Genomic DNA, 20368 nt, shown 5'->3' with positions numbered 1-20368 from the left:
ATTGTGCACACACACAAGCACATGCAAATACACACATACTGTGCACACACTAAACACACACAAACACATGCAAATACACACATATTGTGCACACACACACACTAAACACACACAAGCACATGAAAAAAAAATACACACATATTGTGCACACACACTAAACACGCACATGCAAACAAATACACACATATTGTGCACACACACTAAACACACACAAGCACATGCAAATACACACATATTGTGCACACACACTAAACACACACAAGCACATGCAAATACACACATATTGTGCACACACACTAAACACACACAAGCACTTGCAAATACACACATATTGTGCACACACACAAGCACATGCAAACACACACATATTGTGCACACACACACACAAGCACATGCAAACACACAGATGTGCACACACACACACAAGCAAACACACACATATTGTGCACACACACAAGCAAATACACACATATTGTGCACACACATGACACTAAACACACACAAGCACATGCAAATACACACATATTGTGCACACACAAGCACATGCAAACAAATACACACATATTGTGCACACACACAAGCACATGCAAACAAATACACACATATTGTGCACACACACACTAAACACACACAAGCACATGCAAACAAATACACACATATTGTGCGCGCACACACACACTAAACACACACACAAGCACATGCAAACAAATACACACATATTGTGCACACACACACACTAAACACACACAAGCACATGCAAACAAATACACACATATTGTGCACACACACTAAACACACACAAGCACATGCAAACAAATACACACATATTGTGCACACACACAAGCACATGCAAACAAATACACACATATTGTGCACACACACAAGCACTAGCAAACATATATATGCCTGGAGATAAGGAGATAATTAACAAAAGTATTTAGCAATTTTAGCTTATTTATTTTGTGAAAATAGTATGCAGTTCACATATATTAATCAATCAAATATACCCATAGTACTTTGCAAACCATATTTCTTTAACTGTTGTCATTATTCCTAGCATGACAACAATATCACTACTTGGAGAAGAAGTATATGAAATCACCCTGGTCTTGTGAGTGTGACAGGATCTGCCTGGCAAGCTGTGCGCTCCTACTGCTGTAAGCTGCAATGTGGCAACACAGCTAAACATTTACAAGAGGGGCGGAACTTACCTCATCTGCATAGCTCCTCCTACAGCCGAACCTCTGAATAGTCAGAGCTGGGGCACAACCACTATCCAGTTCTGTCTGCTTTGGTTACACGTAGGCTCTGCATATCCTGCACTTATCTTTGCTTTAGTGAGGAGCAGGAACTCGTGTTTTTAGCAGGGGAATGAGTCATAGGACAGGGCTGCTTTGTGCCTGTGTAATCTTGGGGACTTTATTTTACAGAGAATCTTATTTATTTTATACATCCCCCAGCTAGCAGGCAGCCCATCCTTGCAGTGACATAGGTATGAGAAATCAGCAAGCTCCAGCCATCAGAGTGAATACTTTCTACCCTGAGATAGAGCCTCTGTGCAGAGATTCCGCAGCTACTTGTAGGTTATACGGCGATATCGCTGCAGGTCACCCTAAGAAAGTTCCGATGTGTCTGACAGCTAAGGAACAAGGAGCCGCTGTGGCCGCCCATGGGCAGCTGCTTGCAGAGAGGTTGAGTAACAATGAGAGGGAGAAATACCAGCACAGCGCTAAAGGTGAGTCTGCTTTGTAAATGCATTCAATCTAGGGTGATTTATCTACTTGTCATAATGTGTGTGTGGTTTACATAAAACAATATTGTGTGACATACTTGTGTGTTGTCTACATAAAACAATATTGTGTGACATACTTGTTATAATGTGTGTTGTCTACATAAAACAATATTGTGTGACATACTTGTCATAATGTGTGTTGTCTACATAAAACAATATTGTGTGACATACTTGTCATAATGTGTGTTGTCTACATAAAACAATATTGTGTGACATACTTGTCATAATGTGTGTGGTCTACATAAAACAATATTGTGTGACATACTTGTCATAATGTGTGTTGTCTACATAAAACAATATTGTGTGACATACTTGTCATAATGTGTGTGGTCTACATAAAACAATATTGTGTGACATACTTGTCATAATGTGTATTGTCTACATAAAACAATATTGTGTGACATACTTGTGTGTTATCTACATAAAACAATATTGTGTGACATACTTGTCATAATGTGTGTGGTCTACATAAAACAATATTGTGTGACATACTTGTCATAATGTGTATTGTCTACATAAAACAATATTGTGTGACATACTTGTCATAATGTGTGTGGTCTACATAAAACAATATTGTGTGACATACTTGTCATAATGTGTGTTGTCTACATAAAACAATATTGTGTGACATACTTGTCATAATGTGTATTGTCTACATAAAACAATATTGTGTGACATACTTGTCATAATGTGTGTGGTCTACATAAAACAATATTGTGTGACATACTTGTCATAATGTGTGTGGTCTACATAAAACAATATTGTGTGACATACTTGTCATAATGTGTATTGTCTACATAAAACAATATTGTGTGACATACTTGTCATAATGTGTGTGGTCTACATAAAACAATATTGTGTGACATACTTGTCATAATGTGTGTGGTCTACATAAAACAATATTGTGTGACATACTTGTCATAATGTGTGTGGTCTACATAAAACAATATTGTGTGACATACTTGTCATAATGTGTATTGTCTACATAAAACAATATTGTGTGACATACTTGTCATAATGTGTGTGGTCTACATAAAACAATATTGTGTGACATACTTGTCATAATGTGTATTGTCTACATAAAACAATATTGTGTGGCATACTTGTCATAATGTGTGTGGTCTACATAAAACAATATTGTGTAACATACTTGTCATAATGTGTATTGTCTACATAAAACAATATTGTGTGACATACTTGTCATAATGTGTGTGGTCTACATAAAACAATATTGTGTGTCATAATGTGTATTGTCTACATAAAACAATATTGTGTGTCATAATGTGTATTGTCTACATAAAACAATATTGTGTGACATACTTGTGTGTTGTCTACATAAAACAATATTGTGTGACATACTTGTGTATTGTCTACATAAAACAATATTGTGTGACATACTTGTGTGTTATCTACATAAAACAATATTGTGTGACATACTTGTGTGTTATCTACATAAAACAATATTGTGTGACATACTTGTGTGTTATCTACATAAAACAATATTGTGTGACATACTTGTGTGTTGTCTACATAAAACAATATTGTGTGACATACTTGTCATAATGTGTGTGGTCTACATGAAACAATATTGTGTGACATACTTGTCATAATGTGTGTGGTCTACATAAAACAATATTGTAGGATAATTCTTTGTAGGTTGTGATACCATTTATTGAAAAAGAGTATACACAGAGTGAGCTGTTGGACTGCATAAGCTTTTAAAGGGACATTGATATCAATATTTTCCTTTTGTTCCTCTAAAATAAGTTTTAAATGATGTTTCTGTTCCTGTCTAAACAGTCAGCCATATGGAGGTGTGTCCTTTTCCATCAATAGAGTTGTAGGAGTGGTTCAGTTCACTAAGTAGGAAGTACATAATAGCTGCTGTCCTATTCATGTTTATTTCAAAAAGTGTTTGTTGTAAATGTTTTTCTCTCTAAAATATTTTCAAACTGTTTTTAAGGTGCATAACAGGAATAACATTGAGTTTAACCCAACTGTTTTTTTAAGAACTAGAAGCAGATTTTTTTCATGTGTAATATAACTTATGAAGTAAAAATTGTTCTGAGATCTGTACAGATTTGGACTCTGCAATGTCTTTCTCTATCCTCTGTTCTGTCACATCACAATGTTTTCCATGTTTACTAAAAACAGTGATCTGTCTGTGACCACTGCAAGGATAACTTTTTTTATCAGTAATTTTATAGATATAGTAATTCACCTTCAAAGTAAATTCAAAACATCTCATTATTTCTCTATTAACTGAATATTGGGGGCAGGTGGTTAGTAAAGCAGTAAAAAAACAAGCAGAATGGGGAGAGGATCATTGCATTGATCTAATAAAGCTTTATAAAACTGTCAACAGCAGCTTTGCTACCAATGATTTCTACAAAGCTAGATGACACCAGAAATGCATCATATTAAAACATTTAGTTTCTAACAATAAATAATTGTTGTTATCCTGTTGACTGTATGCACAAGATTGTTCTAATGCATGAGTGTCTCCCTAGGCAACAAGCATCCTAGGAACTTCGCGTAGTGTTGTGCTTCATGTTTGGGGCCAAACAGTCTCTTTTGCAAAATGTCAGTATGGAAAAAAATGCTCTTCACATTTACTTATGTCTGTTTAAATTATATATGTACCATATGTTTGTAATACAATTAGGTTTGTTTTATTTCCCTAATGTTTTGGTAAAAGGCAATTAAATGTTTTTTTGTGGTGTGTTTTGCCTTTCTATTTATATGTGCATACTTCAGTATTCTTTAATCTCATCTAGTGGTTAGATTGGACCAACCTGTCAATCCATCTCTTCATGTAAATATGGTCAGGTTGGCTGAAAAATACACCCTAAATCAAATAGGAGTTAGAGACATAGCACTGTAAACTATTCTCCCCTTTAATGTGTCCCAGTGATTCATTTTACCTGCTCAGGTTCATTAAATTGTTTACAAATTGCTTATTTAACTTTATTTTGTCATTTGAAATAGCCAATTAAGCTATATAAATAAGAAACAGAATAAGTCAACCTTGCAGTGGGGGGGGGGGGGGGCAACTAACCCATTTTCAAGAGTGTTCAATTAATTGAACTGTTATTAATTAGCTTCTTGTCTTTTTGGAATTGCCAGGTATTTTAAAGGGACAGTCAACACCAGAATGGTTATTGTTTAAAAAGATAGATAACGCCTTTACTACTTTGCACAACCAACATTGTTATATTAATATACTTTATAACATTTAAACCTGTAAATTTCTGCCTGTTTCTAAGCCACTGCAGACAGCCTCTTATCACATGCTTTTTTATTTGTGGATGACACTGCACTAATTGGCTACAATGCAAGTCAATAGATAATAAATAAATAAATAGCCATGTGATCAGGGGCTGTCAAAAGAATCTTAGCTACAAGGTAATTACAGATGTTAAAAGTGTATTAATTTAACTGTGTTAGTTATACAAAACTGTGGAATGGGTAATAAAGGGATTATCTATCTTTTAAACAATAACAATTTTGGATTTGCAGACATCCCAACCTGCAAAAACTCATTTCAGGGAGGTGGGTTCACCCGCTACTGCGCCGCCACCCCCCCCCTCCCAGTTATATATTGGACACCTTGAAACCCTAAATAAGATAGAGACTTATCATTAAAGTAGATTCCCACTAAAGTCACATTAAAAGAAAGTAGTTTTATTGCACAACCACATACAACAAACCTATTGTCCAGTGATTGTACGCTTAAATATTATAGAATACGAAGTTTAATTACGTGCAGTAAATAAGGTAGTATTTTTGTTTTTATTTTATTAGAATAAGTGGGGGCTTTTTGGTTACTGGTGCATGCTTTGAGGGTTCTGTAACGTCCCAGCAACTAAAGGCATTCCTTAAAGAAACACTTTTCCGGATTTGGGCCACATTAGATCATGGTACTTGGAGTTTCAGGGAGATTGCATTCCATTTGCTGGCATCAGGCAGCCGCTATTACAATCAGGGAGACTCCCTGAACTTCAGGGAGAGTTGGGATGTCTGGATTTGACTGTCCCTTTAAGCTCAACTAAAGAGACTCCAAAATTATGAATTGACTGTAATGTGTCCGCTCTCTTGCAGAAATTGATTTTTTTAATCAAAAATAAGATATTTTGCAGGTTTTGTTCTTGCACAGTTCAATCTTCTAATTGTTCTCCTCACCCAAGCATTTTTTTTCTTCTTAAACACCGCTTTGTTCCATGCAGCCAATCAGAACCTGTATCAGCTGAACGTTGCAGCCCCCAGTCTATGAAGCTTCTGTTTGGCTGTACAAAAAAATGCAGAACATTTGACAAAACACTTGAAGTAATAAAACATAGTTGTTTATTTAAATATAATGATGGCAGTTTTAAAAGTCAGAGTATGTCAAATTCCAAATATGATCTTTTTCTAAGCTTTATGAATCTAGGTCAGTAATAAGATGCATCAAAAAATGTTAGTAACCTTTTCAGGTTATTTCTTTAAAGAGACATAAAACACCTTTTTGTTTTGTTCAGAAATTGTGCTTTTGTCCCAAGCTCACTAGAGAATCCAAAAAGCAAAATCTGTGTCTTAAGTTTTATTTATTTGTTTTAAATGCTGCAAAATGTTTAAACCAGCTATTGATTTGCAGCCATTGTAAGATAATTAGCTTTTTGTTCTCTTAGGGAGCACAAGGGGCAAGCACAATTTGCACACCACAATAAGAGGTGTTTAAAGGGATATAAAAGACAAAGTTAAAGGGACAGTCAACACCAAAATTGTTATTGTTTAAAAAGATAGATAACGCCTTTACTACCCATCCCCCAGCTTTGCACAACCAACATTGTTATATTAATATACTTTATAACATTTACACATCTAAATTTCTGCCTGTTTCTAAGCCACTACAGACAACCTCTTATTACATGCTTTTCACAACAGGAGACTGCTGGTTCATGTGAGCCATATAGATAACATTGTGCTCTCTTCCGTGGAGTTGTGCATGAAACTGCACTAATTGGCTAAAATTTAAGTCAATAGATTATAAATAAAATGTCATGTGATCAGGGGACTGTCAAAAGATGCTTAGATACTAGATAATCACAGAGGTTAAAAGTATATTAATATAACTGTGTTGGTTATACAGAACTGGGCAATGGGTAATAAAGGTATTATCTATCTTTTTAAACAATAACAATTTTGGAGTAGACTGTCCCTTTAAACTTTCATGATTCAGATAGAGCATATGATTTTAAACAGCTTTTCAATTTACTTCTGTTATTTGCTTTGTTAAAAAGCATACCCAGGTAGGCTCAGGAGAAGCAGCGCATAACCGGGGGCTAGCTGCTGATTGGTGGCTGCACATCTATGTCTCTTGTTATTAGCTAACCTGGGGTGTTCAGCTAGCTCACAGTAGTGTATTGCTGCTTTTTTCAACAAAGGATATCAAGAGAATGAAGCAATTTTGATATTATAAGTAAATTGGAAAGCTGTTTAAAATTGTGTTCTATATGAATTATGAAAGGGAAAAAAGACACTGAACCCAAATTTTTTCTTTCGTGATTCAGATAGAGCATGCAATTTTAAGCAACTTTCTAATTTACTCCTATTATCACATTTTCTTCATTCTCTTGGTATCTTTATTTGAAATTCAAGAATGTAAGTTTAGATGCCGGCCCATTTTTGGTGAACAACCTGGGTTGTTCTTGCTGATTGGTGGATAAATTCATCCACCAATAAACAAGTGCTTTCCATGGTCCTGAACCACAAAAATAGCTTAGATGCCTTCTTTTTCAAATAAAGAAAGCAAGAGAACAAAGAAAAATTGATAATAGGAGTAAATTAGAAAGTTGCTTAAATTGCATGCTCTATCTGAATCATTAAAGAAAAAAATTGGGTTCAGTGTCCCTTTAATTTCAAAGGGTCCCTAAAATAACAATGCACAAAAATAAAAGTACACCTTGTGTGATACATCTTTGCTTACTGGTTTAGATGTACGTTCCATCAAGTTTAAATAGCAGTCACATTTGTCACCCTGGACTCTAGTCCTTAGGCACATTAAGACAAAAACATGATGATTACTCACAAAGAACCCTTACTGGGTTTTAAACTGGTATAACCCGGTTCAGTGCAGTTCAGAGATTACCAGCTGCTAGTCTGTTCTACCATACACTGGCTTCTTTATGTAACCGTACCAGTAATGTCCAGTGAGTGGAATAATCCAGTACTGTACAGCTCTTTATTACAGAATGCTGTACAGTTTTATTACATCATATAAAACAGATAACAGGAACGGTCCTCTTTATTAAGTTAAACTATTTACTCAACACATATTTATATCCAGCAGCATTGCCCAGACAAATAAACCAGGTCTTGTAAAATATATTGTTATTGAAAAGCTACTACTATATTTCTCATTTTTTGTTTTGTATGTTATGATGTTGTTATGTGCCAATGATACAGGCTTCAATTTAGTGGATTTAGTAGAGAAGTAAAAAAAATATGTGCATAGGTAAACAATAATAAAAAATGATGACAGAGCTTGGTTATAAATCTATTTATACAGAAGTCACTGCAAATAATTTGATAGTTATTAAAGGGATAGTGTACTTTAACTGTAACATATTTTTTTTAATACAAATAACTGGTTTACCTTTATTTTGTCATTTGAAATAGCTGATTTTTCTTGTTGTTTCCCCAGATATACTGAATATTTCAATACTTAAGTACTGGTTACAGAAAAGTTTAAAATAAATTAAGGAATGGGTCAGAGTTTTGGTATCTCCGTGTATAGAGAGATAATATAAGGCAGATTTTGTGTAAATTTATAGAGAGATAAGCTAATGAGGTCTGTTTTCCCTGGAAACTCGGCCGATTTGATTGGTTGCTGTTTCAATTAAGCTATGGAGCAATTTCCCATACATTTTATAATCTGCAGCTGGTACTGTTCTGTTTTCTTGGACTTAGTCTCTTGATAAAGCCTGTGGTTGAGGGAGGGGGATTACTAAATCTACCTAACTTGCTATTTTGTGTTGTCTTACTAGTTTTGTTTTTGTCATTTGTGCATTCATTAGCTATTTGTCTAGGACAATGCAGGTGAGTTATACAGCAGTTATGAGATAAGCAGATGATAATAGTATGTATCATACTCTGCATTACACCTGTTTAAAGCAGATTCACTTTCTGACTGCTATCAAAAGCTTAGTTCCCTGGTATTACAGGCTTAGACTAGACAAGGTGGGAACCTGCTATTTGTCACTGTTGCTGTGTGTCAGATAAGTCACAAGGTGTCATTGACTTTCATTTCTTTCAAGGGACAGTGTACTCCAATTTTTATATAACGGTGTGTAATAGACACTATTTCTGAATACGAATATGCACAGATGCTGATCTAAAAATCCAGTAAAAAACACTTTAAAAACTTATTAGAAGCTCCCAGTCTATCACTGTTGATGAGGTTAGGCTGGGACACCCAATGAAAGGATCTGTGAAAGCAGAAAGAGTAGACACTCTCCCCCTTCCCCCATTTCTTGCATTTGAAAAGACAGATTACACAATCAATAGCAGCGAAAATCTGTAGACCTGGGTCTATATCTGATACTTTGGGGCTTGGTAAGGAGTCTGAAAATCAGCACAGTGTTATTAAAAAAAATAAGCAAAACTATACATTGTTACAAAAACACCCCCAGGTGGGGTTTATAAACAGATCAGCTACAAAACATTTATGCAAAGGAAAATCTAGTGTACAATGTCCCTTTAATCCCTTACTTAAAAATACTGCATTTCTAAACTTGATTACATTAGTACAGCATATGTATTAGGGGGGTCCATATATAAAGTGGATCAGGAAGCTAATATTGAGATATTATGGATCTCATTTCCTTACCCAGAATATCTATACGTGATTAAACATTAGTTCTAAGCAAGTTAAGGTTATTTCACATATAATGGATACACTTTGCCTGGCTTCTAAAAACGATATAAGTTACTTAGGGCTAGATTTATTAACGCTGAGGCGTACATGGGAGTGTATACGCGCCCCTGTACGCCTCAGCTCGCCTGTGGTGGGGCAAAATTACCCGCAGGTATTCACGCGCGGGCAGGAGCTGTCAATCTCCTCGGTCGGACTCGACCGAGGAGATTGAATTTCGCCACAATAGAGGTGGCGAAGATCTTAGGGTAGCAGCGGTCTGGTGACCACTGCTTGATAAATCACGGCGAGCAAGTTCTTGTGAGAACTTGCAGCCGTAGAGGCTTGATAAATCGAGCCCTTAGTATTTTCACTGGCATACGATGGAGATTTGTCAACCCCTTGGATATTGTTTACAACCTATTTATAATTAAATCTTAATCATTTTGGCATGAATTTGGAAGATTCTAATTTCACTACAAGACAGGAGTCAGTTAAATGCTTGTTCTCAGTAAAGACAAAACAGGACTATTTATGCTCGCACTATAGGATATTTGGGCAGATTTGCTGGGTCTATGATTCTTATTTGCCCTCAAAATCTATATTTCTACAATTGAAAGGATGATCAAGGGCAGAAGTTTTCAAAGCCAAACGTGCACCAAAAGACAAATCAGTGTCTGGCAAAATGTACCAACGGTAGTAGAGGACACCTGGTCATAATGAGATGAGAAGATTCAGAGAGCTGTGCAGTCTATTGGGGGTATATAGTAACTATATTGGAAATAAAATATGCATCACAGACAGGGTTTGAAGTGAAACAGAAATTAAGGTTACAAAAAAGCTTTTCATAGATATTTTTCATGTTTCACAAACATGAAATCAGAAGTTTTCAAATGGTCTTTACAAATTTTACCCCTGGTGCCTATTATTCCATCACTATAGAAAATATGTCTCAGCCACCATAACTTGCTGTTCATACATTCATTAATGTGTTTAATCCCCGAAACGGGGTTAAAACCATAGGTAAAGTCCCGATTATGATTGGTTGTTAAGTGCGACTACAGCTCCTGATTGGCTCACTAGCTAGCCATGCTTTGTGGCCATAGTAACCTAGAGGTGGCCATACTTAGTATTATCATTTATTTGTAGAGCGCCAACAGATTCCACAGCCATTTAAAAATTCTGTGCTAAAATAAATGTATGCATTTCATTTTTTGTATTAGAATGACTGTTTTTAAATTCACAACTGAAATGACACCCAGCTGTATGCCTGAACTAAATGTGAGCAATCCCTTCATAAAATGCCTGGAATATAAGTAAGAAAAAACAATTGCATATAGGGCATTTCATTAGGTCACTTGTAGAGACATGAAAAAATATGTTGTCCTTATTCTGTGTCTTGTGTGTAAAGTCTTGAGAAGACGTAAAGTAAGATTGTGTCCAAAGAACATCCAAGGCATAAAGCATCAACTGCAGAGCGTAATAATCATTCTAAAGAATTTGTAAGCTTAGTAAAGTCAAAATTTAAACTTAAAAGGGCATGAAATCCAATTTTTTTCATTATTTAGAAAAAATGTGCAATTTTAAACATCTTTCTAATTTACTTCTATTATCTAATTTGCTTCATTCTCTTGATATCATTTGTTTGATGTATCTAAATATGCTCAGTAGCTGCTGATTGCTGGCTGCACATAGATACCTTATGTGATTTTTTTTTATTGGATTCTCTATCTGAATCATGAAAGAAAAATGTGCCTTTAAAAATATTTGACAGATATTTGATGTTTTAAACAACTACAACTTTCTAATTTACTTCTACAATAAATTTTGCTTTGTTCTCTTGGTATCTTTTCTTAAAGAGTAATCCTAGGTGAGTTCAGGAGCGTGCATGTGTCTAGCCATCTGGCAACAAGGTTTGCAACATTGTTTATAGCAATTTTATACATAATTGCAAACACTGCTGCCATACAACGCTAAAGACGTGTGCACGTTCCTAAACTCTAAGCAGACTACCTAGATTTACTCTTTAACAAAGGATACCAAGAGAACAAAGCAAATTTGATAATAGGCATGAATTGGAATGCTGTTTAAAATTGCATGTTATGTCTGAATCGTGAAGTTCAATTTTGACTTTACTATTATTTTAAGAAACTATAAGATGTCCTCCCATATCCTGCAATGACATCATAACTTTAGCATCACAAACAGCAAAAATGCATAATCTGCACTGTCCAATTAGAAATGGTATAAATGACAGAAATACAGATGACTCTTTTCTATTCAACAGCATCTGACATTGCTTTTAGTCAAGTAAAACCTGTCATGATTGAAGCTTCTTCAAATAGGTAGCAGTGTGAATACTTGGACAGTCACTTTGCATTAGAATTTAAAGGGACAGACCCTTTACACAAACAGGAGCAAGTTGGAGAAGGTAGCTGATGGTATTCAAATAAAACTTTGGGGCTTGGTTAGGAGTCTGAAAATCAGAGCAATGTTATTTAAAAATAAGCAAAACTATACATTTTTAAAAAAAACTAACTTTATGGGCTTTATAAATAGATCATCTACAAAACATTTATGCAAAGAAAAAATGAGTGTATAATGGCCCTTTAATGTAAGTCTTTCAGATCTGCCTCACGTGGAGGCCAGAACTGTTATTTATCTCCGATTCAAAATGATCCAATGTTCATGGAATTTGGAGGAATTTCAGATATAAAATAGTAATTTTAATGAAATAATAACTTTTCTGACTTATTACGAGGCTTGATCATGGGAGTGTACAGTTGTGACGCACTTTTTAAAATTGTTGTGAAGTTTTGCTGATTTATGAAAGACAGTTGACGTTGTTTATCACACAGAATAATTGTAGTATGCACAGACTGACTGCTTAGAGAAGTACTCCATTGTATTCAGTGTAGGTCCAAGATTTCCACTTCTAGACAAGCTCAGTTTTATTTGTTACACCATTTAATACAAAGCTTGTAATACAGCATTATGTAACTGTGACAAAAAATTGCAGTAAATCCATTTGATGAAGACTGTCAAGAAATCTGGCTGAAATTGTGCTATATAAGAGATTGTTTTTTTGTGCTAGTTTACTAAAGTTACGTTATTTAAAAAAAAAAAAAAAAAAAAGCTCTCCTGCATCTTCAGATATGCACAGTGTTTGTATGAGTCTCATGTTTGAGACACTTGGGTAATAAGAAAACGAAAAAAAAAATGATAATAGAAGTAAATTAGTAAGTTGTTCAAAATTGTATGTTCTATCTGAATCATGAAAGAAAAATTTGGGGTTTTATGTCCCTTTTAAAAAACATTCCATTTGTATACTTTGTATCCTTTTAAAGTCTAAACATGTTGTATTTGAAGATAAAATAAAGATACTCTGATATACCTTTTATTATAAATCATATTCTGATTTCATGATTCGAAAAGGAAATGCAAAACATTTCTAGTGGAATCTCCTACAGGACATTTGGAAACAGAATACAGCTGCATGTTGCCAGCCGCTTAAGTTTGTGTTGAAGTATCACTTCACTTGCAGATATTTTAGTCCCTCTAGTTCATAAAAGAATTCTGGAATGTAACACTAGAATTAAAAGAACTATAACTAGCGTTAAGTATCCCCAATGTCAGGTGAGGCAAAGGTGCTAAGTTGTGAATTGCTGCCGGTATTGGGAGAGGCACCTATCGTCGTCGCAAAAAGGTTAAAATAATATTGAGTTGGATATCACTATAAAATTATATTACTTGGCAACCTATAGCTGGGTGGGATATTTGCTCCCAGCAGTATCTGTACGAACAGTATGTTCTCCTGGCTCTATATTATTGGCAATGTGTCCGTGGGTTAGTGGTACGCTTACCAGTATTTTGCATCCAAAAATAATTACAATCCACACTAGTTTGCAAGAAAGCTTCATACTGTAATGGGAATTCTTGTATTTACAGGGACTATAAAAAACTGAGTATCTTTTTTAAAGGACCAAATTGCATTTTTTTTGTTTCAATGACAGAGTCCGAAGCCCATTTTAAAAATTTTGACTATAAATGTGTTCTTCTGTATAAAATAAGTTCAATTGAGCAATTTCTTAGGAAGATAAGTGCTTAAAGGGATAGTCTAGTCAAAATTAAACGTTCATGATTCAGGTAGAGCATGCAATTTTAAGCAACTTTCTAATTTACTCTTATTATTATTTTTTCCGTTCTCTTTGTATCTTTATTTGAATGTAAGCATAGGAGCGAGCACATTTTTTTGGTTCAGAACATGGGCAGCACTTGCTGATTGGTTGCTACATTTCGACACCAATCAGAATGCGCTACCCAGGTGCGGAACCAAAAATAGGCCAGCTCAGAAGCTTACATTCATGCTTTTTCAAATAAAGATAGCTAGAGAAAAAAGAAAAATGGATAATAGGAGTAAATTAGAAAGGTGCATGCTCTATCTGAATAAGGAAAGTTTAATTTTGACTAGATTATCCCTTTAATATATACACAGATACAGAATTGTATGCATTGGATACGCGCAGATAGAATAAGTTGGATGTATTGCAAATGGGGTGTGGTAGGGGATTCTTTTTAAACTGACATATTTAGGTAATAATACTATTCTTCTTAGGAGGGTCTTGTGCAGGACTTCAGCTATATGTTTAATACATAGTTATTTATGGACATTTATGGAATAATAAAATGCACTAATAAATGAGAACATTTTATTTTTGAAAGCGGGTGCCGGATACATTTTTTTAAACATGCTCATGTTATTTGCTGATATCCCTTTTTTGCTATGTTGAGTTTTCTTAAGTTAAAGGGATAGAAAGGTAAAAAAATTAAAGGACCACTAAATACCGTAGAACTGTATAATTAACAAGTGCATAATAAAAAGACAATGCAATAAACACAATCTAAATTGTCTCCCCTTTGCTAGCCCCCTGTACCATGTGACAGACATCAGCCAATTACAGACTAGTATATGTATACACCGTGTGCGTGTGCACATGCTCAGTGGTGCTGTAGAAAGTGTGTATATAAAAAGATTATAAAAAATTTGATAATGGAAGTAAAATGGAAAGATTCTTCAAAGTGTGTGCTCTTTCTGAATAATGAAAGTTTAATTTTGACTTGAGTGCCCCTTTAAATGTTTATGGGTGCCCTATGTTTGCAATATACTTCCATTAGCAAAAATACTTCTATTAAAAGTTATTACTGTTTTGTGTGGCATATGCACATATCCTGTGAAGGCTTGTGCACCAGTATTCATACACCATGCATGCTCGGAGAGTCAGCAGTAGCTTGTATGACACAAATTACATTAAGCAATATACACCACTACCACCTCTCTGAACAGCCATTTTATTGAATACTGGTGCACGGCCCTCACAGGATAAGTGCATACACCGCTGAAAAACATCAATAACGTTTACTAGAAGTATTTTCGCTAATGAAAGTATATTGCAAAAAATGCTTATAAATCAAATTGAAACACACCCACACGCATTTCATTTTTTTACTTTTCTATCCCTTTCATTTACCCTGTAATTTCTTGGATTTTGTTTCATAGCAACATATACCTAGTTACATCACGTCACATAATAGTCAGCCAATAATTACAGGATGTAAAACCTGTCTCTCACATTTCACTTTTGAGGAATTCAGAGTAGTTTACAAGCGAAACGCAGCAAAATAAAAAGTAGTAGAAAATGTTATTGGTGAATGTTAAAGATCAAACTAAATTCTAGTTATAAATGATGAAATAGCTTTTATGATTTTCATTTATGAAATAAATGATTGATCTAAATGCTAAGCCTCTGTAAGTATTAACTGCATGCTCTTTCACACCCTTTCAGTGATTCTTGGCCAGTTAGAGACTCAATAAGTTAGGCTGCCAAATTAACTAAAGAGATTTATTGCAATAGAACAGAACCACTTATATTCAAGGGTGAGAGACAAAAACATAAAAGTTGGCAGAAGAACCCCTATGGGTGGGGAGATAACCAGTTATGGATGAATGATAGATTGCTAGTTGTAGGATTTGGCAGAGACAAGTGCTAGAGATAAGCGCACATTTATGGATTTTACACGCTATTGAGAAAAGCGGGTTGCACCACTAAAATGCGTTAGCGTTTAACTGTTTTATTAAAGTCATTGGCATTTAATCTGAGTTTGCTTTGATAATAATCTGCAGGTATATGGACATAATTGCCAATACCCGAGTAGCCGATTCACCTTTGCACCGCCTTTTAGCAATATGACTATAACTATACTTTTTTATATCCTTATGAATATACTTTACAAACATTAACTTTCTTTTGGAAAATGTAAACTTAGTTCATGTGTTTCTTAGAAGAAACTTAAATTGACTACTTATTTAAAATTCTGGCTGGTTGGTTTTAAAAACCTGCACAGCTGCTACATACTATTGGCTTCCATATCCCTTTAAAGATACAATGAAGTTGTTTTTATTTATGCATACTATATTTGTAACTGAACACTGCATCGCAAAATATCTGAATGCAGAGTACATTTTTTAAAAACCATTAAAATGTTATCTTATTTGGGCAGATATGCATGAACTCTAGTCCAGGTAACAGACATTATGTACAAGGCTGCAGGGTGAGTGGTCTGGACCCTGCTGTAAACACTTCACTCTTTATGGGGACTCTGCACAAGTTGGAAAGATACATAATGAAAGTAAAACATTTCATGGGGAATTTAAATTTTAGTGTCTTTGTTCACTTGTTCCTTTTTTCCTGGTCAGTAGAGAAGACACTGGTTCACTATTCCTTTCAGCTCATATTCTGCCAGGAAACAGGGGATGGAGAAAGCTATATAAAAGCGACCCATTTTCCTGTTCTATTCAATGGCAAACTAGAAAATCCTTTCTGTTAATAGTTTCACTAGGCCAACACAGAACTTCCTGAGATATATTTTACAGCCCATGCTAGGGTAACTTTAAACAAGCACTATTGGATGGACAGCATTAAAGGGACATAAAAAACAAAAAATTTCTTTCATGATTCAGAGAGGAAATACAATTTAAAACAACTTTTTCAATGTACTTCCTGCGTTAAAAAGCAGGAATGTGAGTTCAGGAGTGTTGTTGTATTTAAAATATTGCTTGCCAAACGTTTATCAAAATGAGATGCTAGCCAGAAAACGGAGGAGCCGTTAAAGGAACACTTAAAGGGACATGAAACCCAGCATCTTTCTTTCATGATTTAGGTAGAACATACAATTTTAAACAACTTTCCAGTTTACTTCTATTATCAAATAGCCTTCATTCTCTTGGTATCATTTTTGAAGGAGAAGCAATGCACTACTGGTTTGAAACTGAACACATGGGTGAGACAATGACAATCGGTATATACGGTATATGCAGCCACCAATCAGCAGCTAGAACCTAGGTTCTCTGTGGCTCCTAAGCTTCCCTAGATAAACCTTTCAGCAAAGGATATCAAGAGAAGGAAGTAAATTAAATAATAGAAGTAAATTAGAAAATTGTTTAGAATTGTATATTTTATCTAAATCATGAAGAAAGGGTTTCATGTCCATTTAAAGGGACACTGAACACAATTTTTTTATTTTGTGATTCAGATAGAGCATGCAATTTTAAGCAACTTTTTAATTGACTCCTATTATCAAATTGTCTTCATTTTCTTGGTATCTTTATTTGAAATGCAAGAATGTAAGTTTAGATGCCGGCCCATTTATGGTGAACAAACCGGGTTGTTCTTGCTGATTGGTGGATACATTCACCCACCAATAAAAAAGGTGCTTTCCATGGTCTGAACCAAAAAAATAGCTTAGATGCCTTCCTTTTCAAATAAAGAAAGCAAGAGAACGAAGAAAAATTGATAATAGGAGTAAATTAGAAAGTTGTTTAAAATTGCATGCTCTTTCTGAATCATGAAAGAAAAAAATTGGGTTCAGTGTCCCTTTAAGTCAAAATCAGACTTCCATTATTCAGACAGAGAACACAATTTAAACAACTTGTTTTTTATGCAAACTTTCTGAGGCACCTGCTCCAACTGAGCATGTGCAAGAATTCACAGTGTATATATATATATACAGTATATATATACATATATATGCATTTTTTGTGATTAGCTGATGACTGTCACATGATGCAGGGGAAGAAAAATTTAACTAACTTTGAAATTTGTCAGAAAACAATCCACTACTCATTTAAAATTCAGACTAAGTGCATTTGCATTGCATTTGTATTATGCATTTGATGATTATGTCATTCTACTATATTTAAAGGTTCTTTTAGTTTGTAGCATTGATGGCATTTTGATGCAGCACTTAGTTCCGACCATAAGCGAACACTATTTAGAATGTTCATGTATTGTTTTAGGGATATGAAAGGGGCATCTTTATGAGAAATTACACGCTTAATTGGTTAGAGAATGTACTTTGTGCATAATTAACCCTAGTTAAATGTGTTTAACCCCTGCAAAGTTGACTAAAACCTCTTCTATGAAGGCAGAAGCTTGTCACAATATTAGTTTTTGTATTTCCGCTACAACAAGAATCACTGTCAAAGCCTTAATCTCTGTATCAGTGAAGTATTGGGCATGCAGTAACCATCAGAGATGAGGAACTGTTAACTCAAGCATTTAAAGGGACATAAGTAAAAAAAAAATCTCTTTCATTAATTCAGATGGTGCATGCAATTAAAAAACAAACAGCTTTTAAATTTACTTCCATCAAATAAAATAGAGACTTTAGTGTGGCACAAGCTCCTACTGAGAATGTTCAAGAGTTTACAGTGTGTGTGTGTGTGTGTGTGTGTGTGTATATATATATGATTCTGATTGGCTGAGGATGATACAGGGGGCAGTGAAATCAAAGAAATTTCAAATTTGTAAAAAAAATTGCTATTGCATTGTCTTTTTAATATGCATCTTCATTATGCAATTGTACTGTATTTATTTAATGGTGCTTTAATCAAATAATACAAATGCAAATATATGGATATCCAAGTATGGATCTCAAAGAGCAGAGAAAGATACATTTTGAAAGTGTATGGTGTTGAGCATGTCATGAATCAGGGCTTGAAAAACCTCTGAATCCAGGGAAACATGGATTTTAGAATTTTAGCCCTGTACAGTATGACTAGCATTGTAGGTTGAATCAGTGGCAGTTTCTGCTCGGGACCAGCAACAAAGTATTGCAGAGTCACTAGTGGTAAAATGACATGCCCTCACAAATTAGTTATTTTAGTGCTATAATGGACCTTTAAAGGGACACTCAAGTGAAAATTAAACTTTCATGATTCAGATAGAGCAGCAATTTTAATCTTTCCAATTTTCTTCCATTGACAAAATGTGCACAGTATTTTTATATTTACACTTTTTGAGTCACCAGCTTCTACTGTGCATGTGCAAGAATTCACTGAATATATGTATATGCATTTGCAATTGGCTGATGACAGTTACATTATACAGGAAGTGTGGAAATAGACATAACCATTTAATTTGAGAAAAAAATTACTAATCATTTGAAGTTCAGACTAAGTGATATTGCATTGTCTTGTTATTGTGCATTTATTGTTTATGTAAATCTACTGTACAGTATTTACTTGTTCTTTAAGGTCAAGTAGGCACTGACACTTTATGATAAAGTTTTGTTCATTTGATGGAGAAAATATATTTACAACTTCCTTTATAATGAAGGACTGGTGCAGTTTAAACCAATGTGCCAAAAGGAAATGAGAACTGTTACTGGGAGACAAAATGACTATTTAATTTGAATGTGCTTTGTATATCTAGCATATATGTGTGTATTGAAATTTAGCAAAGAAAATTATATTAAATCATTTTAAACAATCATTGCTTGAGCAGTAATATCTCTCCTTAAAAGGATGTTAAATAGTCTGTTTTATTGTTGTAATAAAAAAAGCACTAAGCAGTTGCTTATACTTAAAGGGACACTCAGGTTAAATTAAATTGTCATGATTCAGATACAGCATGTAATTTTAAACAACTTTCCAATTTACTTCCATTAAAAAAAAATGTGCACAGCCTTTTATATTTACACTTTTTGAGTCACCAGATCCTACTGAGCATGTGCAAGAATTCACAGACTATACGTATATGCATTTGTGATTGGCTGATTGCTATCACATGGTACAAGGGGAGTGGAAATATACATAACTTTGAAAATTGTTATAAAAAATCTACCACTCATTTGAAGTTCAGACTAAGTGCTATTGCATTGTCTTGTTATCTTGCATTTGTTGATTATGCAAATCTAATGTGTTGACTGGTCCTTTAATAGAAATCATTGCAGTATGTATTATTCATAATTACTATACCTTTACCTCTATGGTTACCTTGTATCTAAACCTCTGCAAACTATCCCCTTATTTCAGTTCTGACAGATTTGCATTTTAGCCAATCAGTGCTAACTCATTAATACCTCCACAGGAGTGAGCCAATGTTATCTATAGGGCACACATGAACTAGCACTGTCTTACTATAAAAAACTGTCAAAATGCAGATAAGAGGCGACCTTCAAGGGCTTAGACATTAGCACATAAGCCTACCTAGGTTTAGCTTTCAACAAAGAATACCAAGAGAACACAGCAAATTTGATTATAAAAGTAAATTGAAAAGTTGTTTAAAATTACATGTCCTATCTGAATCATGAAAGTTTAATTTTGACTAGACTGTCCCTTTAAAACA

General features: G+C 34.5%; 1 protein-coding gene across 1 annotated transcript in view; it reads left to right on the top strand.

The window, feature by feature from the left end:
* The first annotated feature begins 1272 nt into the window (after positions 1-1272).
* Positions 1273-20368, top strand: part of RANBP3L (RAN binding protein 3 like) — a 48506-nt gene continuing 29410 nt past the window's right edge. Inside the window, exon 1 of the mRNA XM_053701214.1 lies at positions 1273-1735. Coding sequence (XP_053557189.1) covers positions 1495-1735 — 241 coding nt within the window. The 5' untranslated portion in view covers positions 1273-1494. The remainder of the gene's footprint in view (positions 1736-20368) is intronic.

The sequence above is a fragment of the Bombina bombina genome, chromosome 2, assembly GCF_027579735.1.
Source record: "Bombina bombina isolate aBomBom1 chromosome 2, aBomBom1.pri, whole genome shotgun sequence".
Lineage (NCBI taxonomy): Eukaryota > Metazoa > Chordata > Amphibia > Anura > Bombinatoridae > Bombina > Bombina bombina.
This window is presented reverse-complemented; position numbering and strand designations above follow the sequence as displayed.